Source organism: Hippoglossus hippoglossus, chromosome 16, assembly GCF_009819705.1.
Source record: "Hippoglossus hippoglossus isolate fHipHip1 chromosome 16, fHipHip1.pri, whole genome shotgun sequence".
In the NCBI taxonomy this organism is placed as follows: Eukaryota; Metazoa; Chordata; class Actinopteri; order Pleuronectiformes; family Pleuronectidae; genus Hippoglossus; species Hippoglossus hippoglossus.
Window position 1 is genome coordinate 9,616,339 of NC_047166.1, and position 19,449 is coordinate 9,635,787.

Here is a 19,449-nt window from a genome sequence, read left to right on the forward strand (position 1 = left end):
ACAACAGCCATATCTGTCTGAAGTGGGCCGCTTCCATGGAAAAGGAAGCGAGCAATTGACACGCATAATTTGCAAATCATGTCCATGGGGAGTTTTCTCAAGTAAAGACTCTCTGGTGGGAGCGGAGATGGAGATGAAGAGGAGGGGGGGGTGAAGTTAGTGAAGTTGGGGGGGGGGGGGGGGGGGGGGGGGGACTCGAGAGGAGGGTCTGTTGTCATAAATCCATTTAAAGAGGACAAAGGCGGATTAACAGTGATCTCTGACACTGAGGAAGAGAAAGTCAGAAACGTCACTTTATTGTCCAATGACTGCCGCCCCCCTCCTGTGTCACTATTTCTCCATTCCCCCCCCCCCCCACTGAACTATTAACGTACTCACTCTCTGACGCAGGTTGAAGTATAAGGGGGGTAAACTGAGGGGAAAAAGTGGGATGAGCGGACGATGGCGGTGGGCAGAGAGTTGGGGTTAAGTTACCATGACAAACCCCACAGATAGCATACCCCACTAGAGTCACGCACTTGGCAGGAAAGGGGAGAGAATGAATGGGAGACAGAATGACGAAGTACGGAGGAAGAGGAGGGGAAGAGGTCGTGGGGAAACTTGAAAGTGTCATGTTATAGGAGAGTAAATATTAACAGTAATTGGTCGGACCTTTGGTTTTTCCTGTTGAGCGTAATCTCCTCGTTTGTTTACTTGGGACCTGCTGGAATTCCCTGGAGGAAATGAGGGTGCAACATAAAATGATGAATTCATTACCACTCCTTGTCCCATAATCCTTTTTACCATCGCAGCGGTGTTGCGTCACGGCCAACACGCGCACTGTTTACATATGACACTCTGAGGTAAGCAGAACATGAGACGTAACCCTAAAATCCACATGACTGCTTTATCATCCACCTGGACATGGAAATGAACCCACAGTAATAAACATTTATGGGAAAACCAACACGATCAGAATGGGCTGATTTGGTATTTGTTCTCCCGATCAGACCGCGACCTTAATCACACTAAAGAAACACTGAACAAAAAATCCCCGACATAAAAAACACAATTCTTGCTCAATCACTTCCTGTCAGTTAAATAAACCATGAAGACTATTAAGCTAATACTCGAAGTTTTTAAAGTGACTTTGGCGAATGGTGAATGAATCGAGCGATTGTGCGGATTAACGGCCCGGCACAAGGTGAGCGACAGAGTGTGAAGGCATTCAAATGATTTGAAGGCTACGTAATAATGTGTGAATACATGCCATGGCGCACAGGAAACCCAGTGTAAAGCATGACTGAATTGAGTGAAGCTTGTGTGAGTAAAGTTTGTCTGGCAGCGAGGCCCGGCTGGCAGGCCCTGTCACAGGTTCCCCTTCCTCTTCTGATGTCTTTGGAGGTCGTCGTCTGAGTGTCTCACTCTGTTTCTCCTCCTAGATTGGTGATGTAATGGGAAGCATATGAAGGCCACACACAAACACACACAGACAGACGCACACACAAACACTGATGCTCATGCACGTTACGCAGACACCGCACTTATACCACCACATACCCATAATTACACACATATACTGTATGCGCACCCATTTACACAAACCCTGGATTCCCCTTTTCCAACAGGCATGTGCCAATGTGTGCTCCCTCTCAAACACACAAAAACAAAAGTCTAAACAAAGATACATAACTTCTTCTACTTTGCACACTAACATCTACGCAAGTGCACGCACACTCCCACACACACCCAACCCGGGTCACAAGTGTGTGAGTGATCAGCGCTGGCGGACGGCCTGTAACACAGGCTGTGTGCCTCAGAACCACCCAGGAGACCCCCATCATGAGAGGCAGCCCAGAGAGGGAATGAGGGAGAGTGACTAACTTCACTCTTTCTTTTCTTCTCTCCCCAGCTGTGTCTTCAAACGGCCCTTTGATGTGGGAAATTAAAAAGAGCGAGTGTGTCAATATCTCCCTATACGTCCAACCACAATCATCTATTTCCTCTCCTTCTTCTTCTTCTCTGGCTCACCTCCTGTCCTTGCTTTTCTTCTCCACTGTTGAACCCAGAAAACAGAGCATGACCCTCTTCCACCACAACAACGCTGCCACCCACTCGCTGCCACCAGGCCTGCATCATTTGGAGGGTGTTTGTTTGTCCGTGTAGGCCCACCGCTGGACTGGCAACTCTGTGTGTGTATATGCGTATGAGTGTGCGCATATACAAGGCCCACCACTAATTATTTTCTAACCACACCATGAGTGTGTGTCTGTGAATGAGGGTCCCCTAATCTCACACTCAGACTCCAAAATGCTTTCTTCCTTTTCCCTGGTCTCTCTCTCTCTCCCTTTGTGTGTGTGTGTGTGTGTGTGTGTGTGTGTGTGTGTGTGTGTGTGTGTGTGTGTGTGTGTGCGTGTGTGTGCCTGCGTGTTTGAGACTATGTATACAGTATGATGATCTAACTGTCCCACTGTGACGACTTGAAACTCATTTTTGCCCTTCGCAACAGTAGGCCATGCTTTACTGCACCTGACTGAGTGCTTCCACGGTGCCATGTGTGTGTGTGTGTGTGTGTGTGTGTGTGTGTGTGTGTGTGTGTGTGTGTGTGAGAGAGAGAAACACAGAGAGTGTGACAAATCCTGCTACAGTGTGTGTGTGTGTGATTCTGCATGTAGCGTGTGTGTGTTTCTGTGCTAGTGTTTCTCTGTGTGTGTTTTGGTTTGTTGGAGCATCAAGTCTTCCCAACCCTGTATGTGTGTGTGTGTGTGTGTGTGTGTGTGTGTGTGTGTGTGTGTGTGTGTGTGTGTGTGTGGGTGTGTGTGTGTGTGTGTGTGGGTGTGTGTGTGTGTGTGTGTGTGTGTGTGTGTGGGTGTGTACATCCATTGACTTACAGTATTTTGTATGTGTGTATCTAATGTTTTGACCCCATCACCTATACCCCACCACTCCAACCGCTCAGTGTGTGTCTGTAAGTAAATGTCCTGTAGTGTACAAAGTGTGTGTGTGTTTGTGTGTGTGTGTACAAGTATATATGTGTGTGTACAGTATGTGTGTGTGTGTGTGTCTCTGCTCACTGTTTCTATGCAACACTTTCAGAGGCCCCTTCTGGTCTGGACAACACCTCTCCCCTGCTCCTATCCGTCTCTCACTCCTCACTCTTTCCTTCACCCTGTAGAGGGAGAGAAGGAGTGAAGAAAAAAAGGGAGAGAGAGCGAGAAGAAGGGTGGGGGGGCAGTGGAAATAACAGGCTGCTGTCTCAGGAGGGGCTCTGAAAGAAAAAAGAGAGCAAGGGGTGAGAGAAATATGGGAGAGAAAAGGTGTTTGCGACGCGTATGAGCCATGATTGTGTAGAAAAAAAATCTGGAAAATAAAAATTTGAACAACGACATTGTTTTCAGTGACATCTCCCTTTGAAGAAAGAGCAACACAAACAAAAGACAGGCAAGGTAAAAGTAGAGCCCTGAAAGATACATGGTTACAGAGATGTGCTGATACACATGAAAACAATGGGCTTTTTTAAAACGTCTGCAGGGATAGATAGACACACACAGAGAGAGAGGTAGGAAGAGATTTGGAGATGGAGAGATAAAAAAAAAGGGAGGTATAGATGGGGCTGATTGGCGCAGGTAGCGGATGCGACGGAGGAAGTGCTGGAGATAGGGACCAGGAGAAAGTGATAGAGGAAAGGAAAGAAGAAAAAAAAAAAAAAACAAACGAGAACATTTTTTAGACAGGCAGCAGGGAGGGGAGGAGAGAGAGAAAGAGAGAGAGGAGAGAGCGAGAGAGAGGAGAGGAGAGGAGAGGGGAGCGCGCGCGTGTGCGTGTGTGTGTGTGTGTTTTTATGAATGAAGTGAGTCACTGCCGATGTGTCATAGGCCCGACGTCTTTATAAAGGAAGTTTTAAACAAGCCTAAACACTTCACTGCGCGCAAAAAATTGGACTTACCACACTCGCATCCTCTCTCTCTCTCCTCTGCACTCCTGTTGCCTCTCTCTCTCCCTCTCTCTCCACGCTGTCTGTAAGTGTCTCTCAGCCTCCTCCATAAAGACCACAGGGGCTCATCTCAAAACTCTGCTTTTTAGAGACAGAAAGTTGACTTTGGACATTTCTCTCTCTCCGGTGGGAGCTCCAGCCATCACTGTGCTCTCTCTCTCTCTCCCTCTCACTCCCTCTCATTCATTCTGTCCTGACAACTGTCTGAAGAAGAAGAGGAAGAAGAAGAAGAAGAAGAAACCGGAGCACGTGACAACATCCGGAGCTCAATTTATTTATCATATTTCTATTTATTTATTTATCCACGCCTGTCTGCTGGTTTTGAAAACCATTGGAGACCAATATGAAATGTAAGTGATTTTTTATTATTTTATTTTATTTTATTCTCCAATGTGTCCAGTTATGTCTTTAATATGATTAGATAGTGGTTTTATGATATTCATGTAACTTTTAGTGGCAGCTATGCTATCTTACCTGTACAAGCACTTATCATTTATTAATTTCTAAACAAGTGATGACTTTGCTGATAATGCTGATGATCCTTGGAGCGCGGGCAGCTTTATTCCCCACAAGCTGTTAAAGTTGCACAGGGACAGGGCGCTCGGATGCTCCTGCTGTGTTATTTTGGCTGCGATTCTTGTGGTTCACCTGTAATTATCGAGCATTCATCATTTCAACACCGCTGTGGTTCCCTTTTAATACTTTACCTTGTATTTGAACTTGAAAGGGGGCAGAATGAATGAGCTTACTGTTAAGAGTTGACTCGGCCTGGTCTATATAATTTATACCACCAACTCGCGCACACCTATCCAGTTGCAGGTGTGACAATCCGCAGCATTCATCGCATTGCTTATGGTGAAGGAGCGATGGTGATATTCAGTGTCAGGGACCGGCTTTTAATGATTTAATTATTTGCATTCAGCCTGTGAAAACATGACTCTGACACTGAAGCTCTTCAGGACTCCTCTGCCAAGTCTGGAGCTATTGTTTATATTATGGTGCAATATCTTCCCCCTAGAACTGACAGCCGTGGCCTGAGGTCATTATCATTATGGCGAGATGACAGCGCCTTTCCACTAATTGCTTCCGTTTTGCTCTGCTCCTACAGTGCTGCTCGACTCCTCCTCATCTCTCCTCTTCTCGCTGCTATTGGCCCAGCTGCCTGTGTTTACGTCTGCCTTTCCAGCACCACATCGGCGGCCCACTGACATGGATAAGCTGTCCAATCAGACCAAAAACCTAATGAAGCTCACCCAGGAACTGCTGGTAAGTGAAGATGATGCTGTCCTAATGATAACCAGCCTCAGCATCCGATTGGTCGAGAGACTAATGAGGCCCACAGGTCATTCTGTGCTAATTGAATTGTTAATGTGAGGGCGGGAGAGGATGCTGGTCATGGCACCACAGCCTGCCATGACAGATCTCTCCCTAATTGGATTTTGGTGGTGATGCTACTTTGCAGTTTAGTTAACCCCCAAACTACTTTAACTTTGCATCATGCAATGTAGTGGAAACTCTGTTTTGCTAAATTACACAAGGTTTGCTCAGGACTTCAGTCAGACTTAAGCTGCTTTCATTAATGACACAGTGGCAGGAGTCCATCTGCATGCTTGGATCAGGGCAGCAAAAGCCCCAGGGCTGATTTTGACAGAGTGATCTCACTTTTAATCCACACTGGACTCCAAAAGGGAGGGGAAGTCTGCTCAGCAACCTCCTGGTCTGTTCGGTCACCTGACTGACGGCAGTAGCATGAAGATTGGCCAATCAAGACTCACGGAATTAAGTAGAATTAACACCAATTTAAAGTGATGGTTGAGACATGACATGGTTAAAACAAAGTTCTAGGAATCAGTTCAATATCTCCAATGAATACAAACGTACAATTACATACATGTATCTATATTCAACTAAGGCTGAACTTCTGAGCATGTCATCTGCAAAGTGACAGCAGAGTGTACGACATGCCTGTTTACATAGAAACATGTTTGTGTTCTGTTGGTAGACTGCGGCAGTGTGGAGAGTGTTGAAGTAGTTTCTTTTCCTATGAAATGTGAATCACTTTCATGTACCGTGCGGACAATTCTGGACTGGAAATCTTAATTTGTGGACAGGGAGGCGATTGGGTATAAGAAAATCAGATTTGAGAACTCAGCCAAGATTTGGCTCCAGCTGGTGATTGTATATCAACACTGTTTTGACAGGTGAAAGAAAAAGCAGGATCATATCTCCGGATCTCTGGCTACACATGACTGATCTGGATTCTATTCTTGTTATATGCAAATCTTTTATCTCATTTGTTCAGGGGATTAAATCAAATTAAATATAGCCGTATACTCTCTCTAGTTTTAACAAGCAGATACTGTTCAGAAAGTGTTTTATAACAATGCCACAGCTCGTTGTGTAGCAGTCGTCTAACCTGGGGTCCAGATATGATGAACCAGCTTTAACTAAGGGTGTTGGGGACAGAAGCAGACAGTGTTCAGTAATGTGGAAGATTCATTTCCAATTCATTTTTCCTTATTGTGTGGAATTTCACTAAAAGGAGGACAGAGTTTGGAAAGATAAATAGGATGGGGATCCATGGAAAGTCCCTGCAAAAAAGCTACGAAACTGATGCTTTAAAGGAAGAAAAGTGCGTTTGTGTTTACACATGGGTCTATATAAGTTTTCCGAAGCGCCTGTGTATCTGTGTGAGTGAGTCTGTGTGTATTTGCATGCATACTGTATGAGTGCAAATGTGTCTCCATACGTTTGTGTGTATGCATTTTTGTGGCCGAGTGTGTGTGCGCACTGAGGGTTCTGTAAATAGCCACGGTTGTGTAGGTGCAGTGTTTAGTGTTTTGCTTTCGGTCACCACAGCAAAGTGACTTGATAAAAATCAAAAAAAGATTTATCACATTCCAGTATTTGCATTCAGGAAGAAAGAAGCTGGATGCTGACTTCTGTCAGGTGAGGTCATAATCTGCGATGGAGAGAGCAAGAAAAGGGAGGATAAGAGGGAGAATTAAAGGCTGAGAAAGATGGAGCAGAAACCACAAGAGATGAAGAGATCAGAGAGATGACAAGCCAGTGGTGTATGTGTGTGCATGCGTGCACTCGTGCATGTGATGTTGCATGTGCTTGTGCACCTGGTGTGTGACAGAGAGAGAGAGAGAGAAAGAGAGAGAGAGAGAGAGAGAGAGAGAGAGAGAGAGAGAGAGAGAGAGAGAGAGAGAGAGAGAGAGGGAGAGAGGGGAGCAGGGGAGAAGAAGCAAGGGATGGAAGAGGACAAAGGCAACAGAGACAAAACATTTGACCACAAACATAAGTGAGCTCTTACGAAAGGCTGATGGAGCGACATGAGAGACAAAGCAACACATTCATCTCTAAAAACATCAGCACAAACAACTGTGGAGCAAGGAAAAACAGCACAACAGGTTAAGGAAGCATTAAGCACACACGACCTGTTTATACAAATCATTTCTCAGCACTCGTCACCATCCTGATGTTGTTTTGTTCCTCTGCTGGTTGGAAATGACGCATGCCCATCGGTCATCGGCATCTCTGTTTATCTCCACTCATTAGTGAATCAGGCAAACATCTTTAAAGCCAAATTGTACGACCGATGAGCCTAACTGCCTAAGTGAAGTAGAATTACATAGCCCTGGACTCTCAGGTTGTTTATCCCCCCCTGCTGGCCACGACGGGGCCTACTTCTACTGTCTGGACGTAGTTTACGGCACAACTCAATCTGGGCAGCAGCACTGCGTCATTCCATCTTTTTATAGCTGTGACCCTGGAGTTTCCCTACAGTCCTGTGTTGTCTGTCCCACTTGGAGCTTTCTTAGTCACTGCATATGTTGTTATCCTCGCTCCCTGTAGAAAACATCCTGTGGGTTCAGGTCATTTTCTCTTATTGTTGACATTTGGGGAGGCTGAATGTGGGTGAACTCACACTGACCCGATCAACCACACTCCCAGCAGGGAAAGCTACTGTCTCTAAGCACAGAAAACAGTCCAATCCAATCCAATCGAGGTGCCACACTAATACTTTCCTCATGCTGCCGTGACTTGTCTCAGGATGAGTTAAATTGTGCTGCTGCAAATTACTAATGAGCTGCTCTGTGTCTCGTTTTCTCTTTCAGAGGGAGCATGCGTTTGACTCAGAAGTGGAGCCCCACAGGTTCAGGTCTCTGCCAGAAATGAGCAACAGATCAGCCAATGACCTCAACAATCTTGAGGTAATGCCCCAATAATGTGTGTGTGTGTGTGTGTGTGTGTGTGTGTGTGCGTGTGTCTGAAGGAAGAGCTGCTGGTCTGTTTCTCTCCAAACATCTTGCCACACCCTTGCTAAGTCTCTAAAGTATGTCTGTGTTGTTTCCAGCTGAAGCCCACACTCTCTCAGCTGCACGCTGACCTGAAGCTGTACGAGCACCACTTTGAGTGGCTGAACAAGGTTTCAAAGAAGCACCATCACCCTGCTGTGCCCAAGCTGGTGGAGATGATCAGAGAAATGAAATCTCTCATCAACCAGCTGCACCGCCAGGTAAAGAGCCCTATGACGCAATGTTAAAGAAAGTTTGGAGGAGCTTGCTCTCGCTTTTAAATTCCCCTGCGATAAATTAATCATGCCTGTCTTCTTGTCCACAGATGCTGAGAGTTGAAGCACCGAGGCTGACTCCAGCGACCCCCTCTCTCCCCCCTCACCTCCCCTATCAGTTCGATGTGCTACAGTCCAGCCACGAGCTCCTCCAACACTTCAAGCTCTTCTGTGATTGGGCGTACAGAGCGTTCATCAGCCTCAAGCCCAAAGTTACTGCAGTCCAATGATGATCTGAGAACTACTTGGCTGCAGAGCCATGAGGATACATGGAGTCCTTCCTCAGCCAAAAGGGGAAAAAGGACCATGTCAGTGCGCACTGCAGTCAACAGCGTCCCTCAAGAGGCCAAAACGTCAACCAGTGACATGAGTGTTGAAGAATGTGTCTTTCTACCAGAGCCAATGAGGATGCGCTACACTGCAGCCATTTACGACCATCGAGATTCCCCCGTTAAAGCAAACAGCCGGTTTAACTATGATGATCACTTCACCATTCCCCAAAGATTCTCCTAAAGGCCTTGTTCATGACCATGTTATTTATGTATTTATTTATTTATTGACTGTTGGTAATTTATTTAATTCTATTTATTTGACGTTGTAATGTGTCACTCTCTTCTTTATTTCTGTATTAACGTGAATTTATTTGCCCGCATCTTTGTCATCCATCTTTTTTTGTCGTGTGTCTCACTGATCCTCAAGACAAACACAGTAGCACTTCCTGAACCTGTAGCTCTGATCATTACTTTTGTTTTAAACTTAACTTAATTTAATTGTATTTCTTCAGCCAATACTTCTTCCAGTAGATGTAGCAAAGAGTTTTGCATAGCCAAAGTTTTAACAATCTAATCACTTACAGTGCCCTTAAAATAAACAGTTTAGATGATAAAAGTGTCATTGTCTAACAATGTTAAACGTGTCATGTACTAACGAACCAATTGGTGGCATGTGAAATTGTTTTAATTTGTTAATGTCAGGATGGTAGTCAAAAAGAAGTCAATACTTCTACCACAGGCAGAGTTTTTAGGCCTTTTTTCCCCATTCTGCATGAGGAGGCATATTTCACGTTGTGGTAAAGTTGTATGAATGTGCCCTGTTGCTGAGCACTGATGGACCTGATTAGATTCTTTGCACAAACTTGTTAGGATAAGCCTCTTGGATGAGAGAGATGGCTGATTTTGAACATGTGTTTTGGGGTAGAAAAGTTTGTTTGTTAGTTTTTTTTACTTTAACACCCAAAGCCTTAAAATACTATGTATTGTGACACTATGTTCTGTACAGGTGTACATGCATTTACAAGAATGTAAATTGTTGTATACAGTGCTTTGTGTATTATGTTGTTTTCTACAATATAATGTAGTCTGCTTTACCAATTTTATCACTATAATTTTCTGTTAATTCCTATTCTAGTATTTGTTACAGTATTGACTATTTATTTAAGTATCTTGGTGGAACTATTTATTTTGTGCTGCAGCGGAGCAAGACTCCTGTCTTTTGTACTTTTATACAGTTTTCAATTCTTATTTACTATTATTATACCATCATGTTTAAATTATTGTTGTAACATCAAGTTGCGTCTTCCACACACTGATTGGCCTCAATGTGAAATATGTGCCTTGGTGAAATAAATTCTAAAGAATGTGCACAATGGATCTGATTGTGTCTTTTTTCTGCATGCTCCACATAACCTGCACCAAATTATAGCATATTTACTTCAATCAATCAAGTTGGGATTCACAATTTGCCTTATAGGGCTTAATAAGGTGCGACATCCTCTGCCCTTAATCCTCGACAAGACAGAGGAAAAACTACATAAAAAACTTTTAGCAGTGGAAAAAAAGAGAGTCACAAGTAAGGGAACTCTGGAGGGACAGAGGTGCAAAAACAATATTTACAACATTCATCAGTCAGCAAGTTATTTTACTCTTAGTACTTAGTAAAGCAAGTAATTATTCACTTTTACTCAAGTAGAAAAAATACTTGAGTACATTTTTGTCTATTCATTTGAACTTTTAACCTAAATTATGTAAAACGTTTCAGTACTTCCTTCACCACATGTATAAACTTTGATAGGTGGACCTAAAAGACAGACACCTGAAGATACTACGTTACCCAGAAGTCTGTGCGCCGGAGTCATCGTGTGATGGACACTACGCAAAATGAATCACGTCTTATAAATTATTCTTGAGCCTCCCAAAGTGTTTATACATCATCTAAAAGCACTTTGCGTTAAATTCATGGCTTTGGAAATATTATTTGAAATTCATTGTAAAAACGTCAATCTGTCTGTTGAAGCTGCGGACCAATGGGAGCCTCGCATCTAATGGAGCATGCGGCCAATCGACGTCCCCGTTCTTAGGAGGCGGCATCGGGCGGAGAGCTGCTGTTAGTCTGCGCTGTGTTTATTGTTAAGGTTGTGTGGATCAGCACTGCGGAACCAGCGCGTCTCCACAACATCAACAATGTCGCTTCTGGACGAGCTGGAGACACGAGGTGAGCGGAGCCGCGGCCCGAACCCATGCACGTTCTCACCCGACTTCTACACGAAGCCATTCCGCATCGACGGCGGCTACATTAGCTTTTAAACACAGGCCGGTAACCGGTTGTGTTCACGCCGTTAAAATGTCCTATTTGTTTGTTGTTGCTTTGTAGCTCGCACAGCTAACTGCAAACACTTGAATGTATGGGAGCTTAATGTGTAGCTTAGCTTTAGCCTCTGTGTTTTTGTTGCTAGCAAGCACCGCACTGCGGGGACGGGCAGAAAGAGACTGACAGCCAGAGGAGAGACAGCAGGGAGGGAGGGAGGGGGAGGAATTTAAAGGGGACACGCTCACGAGGAGTCACCAAGTTCTAGTGCTTGTGTTTGTTTCCATCTCTCTCCATGTCAGACCTCCCCTGAGCTGCCTACTTGGGATGACAGCTGCTGTGTCCGGGGAAGGAGTTCATCAAAACACCCAGAAGAAAACATGAAAGCAGGACAAGTGGAAGGAGGAAACGCCATGACACCGCGCCACAAGTGATCCCACGCCACTCTTTCTCGGGAACACCCTCATGGCTAACTCAGTGGCCTTAGTGGTCCCATCAGAACTGCTGCCGCCCCAGTCCGCCGCCTCGCTCTCTCCCTTCCCGTCCCTGCTCGGCTCAGGAGAGGACGGCGAGGACGAGCAGGAGAGATGCGAGCTCGAGGAGGGGGACAAGGAGGTCCTGGAGGGCGGAGAAGAGGTGGTCCTGGACATGGTGACGTCGTCTGTGTCAGGTCCAGCCCAGCAGCCCAAGCAGTCGGAGCATCCCTTTCAGTGTCTGGACTGTGGCAAGAGCTTCAGGTGGTCGTCCAGGCTGACTCACCACCAGCGGAGCCACAACAATGAGAGACCCTACCGTTGTAACCTCTGTCCCAAGGCCTTCAAGGGCTCCTCTGCTCTGCTCTACCACGAACGGTATAGCTTGGCAATAATCAATCAATCACATTTTATTTGTATAGCCCATATTCACAAATCACAATTAGTCTCATAAGTGTCTTACGATCAGGAACCACCACCACAATCAGATGCCGCCACGATCAAAAATCCACCATCATAATCCACTACCAGCTGTCTGATCGACAATACTGTTACCTGCTTTTGGAGTATTTGTGTAATGAAAAAAATTACTTTATACCAAACACATATTGGATATTATAAAAGTGTTATAAAAGTGTTCTGAATGGGAGCTACCTCATCGATGGAGCATTTGTAACACACATTAACATGTAGATACAGTGTGTGTGGAATCTTTTAAGCAGCCATCATTTGGCCAGCCAAAGGCTTAAGATACAGATACTTATCTTTCAACAAATCCTCTAAATATTCAACACTGAGAAAGGATGTAAGGGTGGTCAGTGATTGAACATTGAGGAGAGTGATCATGAACTATAAATAGTGTATAGGAGTGATACTATATAGTGTGTAGCCTGGTTGTTTCCATTTTCCAGACACAGCACTTCTGTATTTGAAGGTTCTCGGACTTAAGTGAAGTGGATGGAATATTGGCAAGGCAGAAGTCTAATGTGAGCATATCTTTAACAGCCAGTGAGCAGTATATTATTTAAAGAAATACCTGAAACAAATACTGGATTCACCTCAGCCTTACTCATAATCTGTCCAATTTCAGTTTAACAGGAAACTGAGGGCAGAAGATTAATATCTAAAATCCATATTACATACCTTTTTGCTGCTAATGTATAAAATTATATTGCAGTAGAAATTATTGCCATGTATTTGTATCTTAATTATGTGTCACACATTTAATAATTGTACATAATCAATAGTACTGTCCTCTTCTTCTGCAGGTCTCACTCAGGGGAGAAGCCTTACAAATGTCAGGACTGTGGTAAAGCCTTCAAACGCTCCTCTCTGCTCCAGGTGAACTGTCAAACTAAGTCATGTTATACACAAGGAAAGACTTAACTTTCGAGAGGGATTTTTACATCTTTGTCTCTGTCTTTCTCCAGGTCCATCAGAGTGTCCACACTGGAGTTCGTACCTTCTTGTGCCCCTATTGCCCACTGACCTTTAAGTGGAGTTCTCACTACCAGTATCACCTGCGCCAGCACACTGGAGAATGCCCATATCCCTGTGACACTTGCCCCAAGGCCTTCAAGAACTCAAGCAGTCTGCGGCGACACAAGAATGTCCATCTTGGTCTCAAGCCTTACACCTGCACAGTGTGTAACAAATCCTTCACTCAGTCCACCAACCTAAGGCAGCACATGAGGATACACACAGGCGAGAGGCCATACATCTGTGGTGAGTGCGGACGCAGCTTCACACATTCATCGAACCTAGCTCTGCACAAGAACTCTCACGCACACCTCAACGCAGGAGGGAAGGAGGGAAAGAGAGGAGAGGATGCAAGGAAGGCAAATATGGAGGTGGTGGTAGGGGCAGAGGAAATGGCGTCATCCATGTTGACGGACATGGTGGGGTTTGTGAGCCAGGAAGGAACGGATGGAGTGGGGGTGGGGATGGAAGAAGTGTTCCTGTCAACCACCTCGTCCAGCCAGAATTCAACCCTGCTCCGCCAGCTCACCCTTACCTCCTCTGGGGAGGAGATCTGTTCATCCAGGGCCATTGGGACAGAGGTTCACCTGAGCACTGACACTGGGGCCAGTGTCCTGATTTACAGCTGTGGCAGCTGCCACCATAACTTTGGTACACAAACGGACCTGGAAGAGCACCAAGCCATCCACATGGCTCCAGAGGGGCACGGGGCCGGTGGAGACGGTGGGCCTGGGGGAGGGATGGAGGTTGGGGATGGGCTTGTTGGAGCTGGACACCTGCTGGCTGACTTTGAGGAGGTGGTGGAGACTACCACAGTGGTTGAAAATGGACACGCAACAGAGGTGCTCCTTGGACTGACAGAGGTCACAGATAACAGCAATACAGTAAGTGAAGTGGGATCAAATGGATGAATGCAGGAAGAGAAAAATAAAACAGTTTAACTTTTAATATAGGGAAACAATGAAATGGCTTACAGTATCTAGACAGGGAATCAGGCCACCGGGAGTTTGTTGCCTGGTTTCAGACCTCTGTGTGGGGCCCATTGATGGCTGTTTATCCAGCTTATGTTTTTGTCATGAATGTAGCCACCAAGCTTTATTCGTGAAAAATACAGACAGAAACATGGCAACAGGTGTGGATAAGATCAACACACATAAAGAAATTCTAAGTTGAATAGACCAATTATCAGCCATCATAAAATCAGGCAAAGTATTTGGCCAAAGTGTGAATTGGAACAGAGTGACAATACACACATCAGTCTATATAATATATCTTAATTCATATAAAACTAGAGGGGGGGCTTGGAGAATGCACAGCTCCGCCAAGGCTGACTCTCTATCTTGCCATGTTAAAGGAAGTGATGGATCCCCCATTTATCTGGATCCACTTCATAATGTAAAGGGTTCTTTCTTGGGTCACTCCGCACCCCTGGGGAGAAATGGGTTCAATATTCTTTGCATAATTCAGCTAACTAACGAACAGACAAGCACTTGTGGATGGAAAAAGTAACCTCCTCGGTGGGGATAAAAATCTATACTCTAAGATTAGTGCGTTTAAACTGCAGAAATGTTTCTGATATGTTTTACTTCCTTTGGTTTGTTGTCAGAATGTGGGCACCACCCAGGCCCAGTTTGACCTGCTGCAGAGCTTCACTGAGGTGACTCAGAGCTCTGAGACCATTCAGCCAGAGGACAGAACCACATGGGCAGGGCTGTCATGTGGCTACTGCAATAAGACCTTCAAGACCAGTGGAGGCCTCAATAGACACGTTTCACTGGTGAGAATGACTTGTAATTACTCCACCACTATCGCTGTTGTGCAGATTATCCGTCCTCACAACAACCTCTATCTTCTGTGTGCCCTTTTTGTTTGTCCAGATGCATGCACTTTCATCACAGTCCCGCTCACAGTTCAGCTGCTCCGCCTGCGACCGCTCCTTTCCCCTTCTCTCCTCACTCCTCACCCACCAGCACTCGCACACCCCTGAGCAGCGTCTCCTGGCTGAGGCAGAAGCGGAGATAGTGTGCCCTCCGTCCCTTTCCCTGTCTATCCCTCTGCCTTCCTCTCCCAGCCAAGCTGACAAGCACCAGGAGGGCCCGAGGGAGATCCACGTCGACATCATTACCGTCGGTGAGGAGCATGAAGAACAGCCAGCTAAACCAGCCAAAGCCCCCAAAAAGACAGGAGCCAGCAAGAGCACTCCTGCTGGAGGTAAAGGCATTTTGATAACGGAACAGACACAAACTGCATTTTGACATGAAGGCTATGGAGATTCATATTTAATACTTTCCATCTGTACTGGTAATTCTATTAATGAGAGACCATCCACACTGTATTCAGAATCAGAGTGGGTGAAACATTTCTGGCAACCAGGGAAGTTGATGTTTCTTTGTCCTTAAGATAGGTTAACACGTAAGAGGTTGCTTTTTACTGTGATAATTACTACACTGGTTTTCACAAATGTGTCACTGTTCCCACACGGTCATTCAGAGAGGCCGTACCGCTGTTCAGAGTGCGGAAAAGCCTTCAAAGGTTCATCTGGGCTAAAGTACCACATGAGGGATCACACTGGGGAAAGGCCCTACCGCTGCACTGAGTGTGGAAAGAGCTTCAAAAGGTCGTCACTACTTTCAATCCATCAGAGGGTAAGACTCAGTCTCACACAAGCTTAAGTTCCAAGTGAGAGATCCATGATTTGGGAGCTGACCTTCATGATTTAGTCATAGTGTAACTCCACATTTCTCCACTTTACTGGGGTTGTGGCTCTCCAGTATAGTGCACACCCCTGCAGATGAATGCAGTCTACAAAAGACAAATCCAAACAGCAATAAAAAAGAAAACTCTGCAATTACAGCACTCTTGTGGCTGTATTTTAATGTCCCCTTGCTGGCTGCCACTCATGGCCTGCATTTAGTTCCTATTGGAAGAAACAGAACTGAAGGCTTTTTCAGTTTCAAAGCATTCTTTGTGAATTGTGCTCATTAGAACACACACACACACAATATCATTCATATTAACAAATGTTAAAGTAACCCCATCATAGATTCGCTGCAGATATGTCCAGGTTATGTGCTGTGATTAAAGTTTGGCTTTCTTTTTGAACACTGAAATCTTCTAACATAATTCCAAATATAAAACAAAAAACAAATGTCCTTTACACTTTACCCAGGTCCACACCGGTGTGCGGGCTTTCCAGTGCCCTCACTGCCCTCTCACTTTCAAATGGAGCTCTCACTACCAGTACCATTTGCGGCAGCACACTGGTGAGAGGCCATATGTGTGTAAGGAGTGCGGCAAGTCCTTCAAGAACACCAGCTGTCTGCGTCGACACAGTCAGATGCACACTGGACTGCGGCCTCATATCTGCTCCATCTGCTCAAAGTCTTTCTCCCAAACATCAAACCTCAAACAGGTCAGTGCAGCCTCTAAAGATTCAGCTGTGAACTCTCATCTGTTTGTATTGAAGAGATTTGTCTTATCTTACAAACTGTTCTTTTAATGTCTCTTCCTTCTTCTCTTGTTGTTATTTCTCTGAGAGCAGCATGAACGCACCCATTCCGGGGAGAGACCCTTTCAGTGCACACACTGCAATAAAAGCTTTACACACTCCTCCAACCTTCAGCTCCACCTTCGCACACACTCCTCACGCAAGGACTTCAAATGCCCGTACTGCTCCAAAGAGTTTGTCATGCACTCCTACTTGCAGAGGCACATCCGCACCCATGGCAGCACCGTTCCCCTGCCCGGCCTTGGTGATGGAGGTCAAGACGGTGTGGCTGTGAAAGCCAGTGTCGGAGGAGTAACCACCACCACAACCCTGCTCAACCCCATCACCCTGGAAGCCTCAGGAAACAATAGCAGCTTGATTGTGTCCCAGCCAGCACTAAATATTCCCCCCAACACCTCCCAGCACTACTTTATGATTCAGACAGTCAGTGGGCTGCAGCTCATTCCTCTGTCATCTCCTGCACCTCCACCCCCTCCTCCTCCGCCACCACCTCCGTCCCAGCCCCAAAACTTCCTCCTCCTGCAGTGCCCCTCCAATAATGGCAGCCAGTCCAGCTTGATTCTTGTTCCCACAACAAACAACCCTCCACAGGCTCCGGAGCCTCAGACTCTGCCTGTACTCCAGACAATCCAAGCACTCCAGCCCGTCCTAAACCAAACACAGACTCAGATACCCCAGTATTCAAGTGTATCGCAGCAACAGCAGCAGACCAGGATCATAATCACCAACAACAATAACAATGCAAACACTCCTGTTGCCACGCCAACGCACACCCTGTCAACGAACTCCCTACTCACTAAGCCCATATTAGGGAAAAGCACACGGACAGCACGGAGCAGACGGGGACGCAAACCAAAAGTTATTCTTCAGAAGTCTGAAACAGCTCCTGTCAGTCAAACTACAGGTGGAGCTTTGTCAGCAACAAACTGTAACGTGACACAAAGTTTCACGCAGATATCTGCTGCTAACACTAGTACAGAGACTTCATCATCTGTAGCCACTGTTTCTTTGTCAACATCTTGCACTACAATCTCAACATTTCCATCCTCCACCTCTGTAGTCCACACAGTGGACACCTCAGGGCCCCCATCAGCTGTTACTGTGGTTACACCAGCCACCACATCAGCCACAGCATCAGTTTCTCCTCCTATCCCAGCCATGCTGGAACAGAAACCTCATACCACTGTTGGGCAAATGAGGACAAGGCAGACCGTGACAGGGAAACAGTTTGTGCTGTGTTTTGATAATGAAGAACAGGCAAAGGAGGGGCTGAACATTGAGGAGGGTGGGGAGTCTTACGTGTTACAGTTTGAAGGGGACGCATCAACTGAGGCAGTCGATGGGGGAATGGGTGGAGAGGGAAAGTCACTTGTGCTTCAGTTTAAGACAGATGGGCAAGGTGATGAAGAAAAGGGGGAGGATAAGGGAGGGATGATGTCACTTCTTCACAACTGGGGTGGAGAAAAGCATGGTACGAGACACACAGGAGAGGGGAGCAGCCAGGGAGAGTCTTATGTCCTTCACTTTCACACCGAGGCACAGGACAATGGTTCCAGTGCCACTTACAGCCAAGGGCAAGAAAACAGCCTGCAGCTTTCCTGCACACAAACCCAAGGTCTGGTGCCCCTTGACGGGCAGGAGATGGTGTTTGAACTTGGGGGTGAGACCAAAATGGAGCAGGAAAGTGAGGAGGGTATGCAGATGATAGCCCTGATCGAAGGTGAAGGGGGAATGATGGGGGAGGATGGGGCAGGTTGCAATGCTTCAAGCGGTAGGGTTACTGAGGATGGAGGGGCCATGGAAGGTATATTCCAGCTGGAAAATGGGGAGGAAATTGTCATCATCGAGGTCAGCACCAGTAGCTTGAGGGAAGGGAGAATCGAGAGAGGAAGGGACGGGGACATCTCACAAAGCAGTGAGGTCAAATATGAGGCCGCGACTGATGAAGCAAATGAAAATTCTATGAAGGAACACAACTCTGCTGCCAGCACAGAAGAACAGACACCCACCGATGACTCAATGAGAAATGGACCTATACCTAGTTCTGAAGAGATGCAGTTCTCTGACTAAAACCAGTGTGCATGTTGTGTGTGTGTGTGTGTGTGCGTGCATGGGTGCGTTAATAAATGCCTCACTTGTTTGTGAGCTCAGCGTGTTAGCACTTTAGTCAGTTTGAGTTCTCATGGAACTGAGAGGAGAACATGCAATGAGATGAGTACTCTGTTGTAATACCATGGTGCCACATATTAGAAATGTTATACATTCAAATAGGCTGTTCATGGTCCTCAGAATATTCCCCCCAAATATTAGTTTGAATGATACTGTCATTGGCAGTTTGTTTATTAAGTCAGTAACTTTGTGAATACATGTTGTAAATGGCCTTTTCTTCTCAACCTTAATAACTAATACTAAGTAATTATGAATAAATTTGTTTTGTCTTACCTCTTTGTCATGAGCCTTTTTTTACTTGGTTACGTATTAGTTTGAGTTTATTACTTCCGCTAAGGAGGTTATGTTTCCATCTGTTTGTTATTTTGCAGGATTCCCCATAAACTATTGGACTGATTAACACAAAACTTGGTGGAAGGATGTGAAATCGCTCTGGGAGTAACTCGGTACATTTTGGTGTGGTTCTTTTTTCATTATTTTGATTTCTCAGAGAATAATTCATGCATCCTGGTGATAAAACTCATCTTTAGGAGGTTGGAGTTGATCAGTGTATACATTTTGATGCAGGACCAAATGAAAATCTGGATCTAGTGGATTTAAAATATCTTCGTGGGGGTGGGGGGGGGGGGGTACTCTTTTTCTCCAGCTGTTGTATGATAATAAATGGGCCTCGAAACCTGCCACT

General features: G+C 45.6%; 2 protein-coding genes across 2 annotated transcripts; both read left to right on the forward strand.

The window, feature by feature from the left end:
- Positions 1-3,741: 3,741 nt before the first annotated feature.
- il11a (interleukin 11a) lies at positions 3,742-10,165 on the forward strand. Its single transcript, XM_034611181.1, has 5 exons — positions 3,742-4,323; positions 5,082-5,239; positions 8,098-8,193; positions 8,337-8,498; positions 8,603-10,165. The coding sequence occupies exons 1-5, from the start codon at positions 4,317-4,319 to the stop codon at positions 8,780-8,782; spliced, it is 603 nt and encodes a 200-aa protein (XP_034467072.1). The 5' UTR covers positions 3,742-4,316; the 3' UTR covers positions 8,783-10,165.
- A 681-nt stretch (positions 10,166-10,846) lies between these two features.
- On the forward strand, positions 10,847-19,036 carry znf628 (zinc finger protein 628). Its single transcript, XM_034611012.1, has 9 exons — positions 10,847-11,042; positions 11,438-11,986; positions 12,877-12,949; positions 13,039-13,971; positions 14,694-14,864; positions 14,965-15,298; positions 15,578-15,732; positions 16,257-16,499; positions 16,629-19,036. The coding sequence occupies exons 2-9, from the start codon at positions 11,601-11,603 to the stop codon at positions 18,663-18,665; spliced, it is 4,332 nt and encodes a 1,443-aa protein (XP_034466903.1). The 5' UTR covers positions 10,847-11,042; positions 11,438-11,600; the 3' UTR covers positions 18,666-19,036.
- The last annotated feature ends 413 nt before the right edge of the window (positions 19,037-19,449 follow it).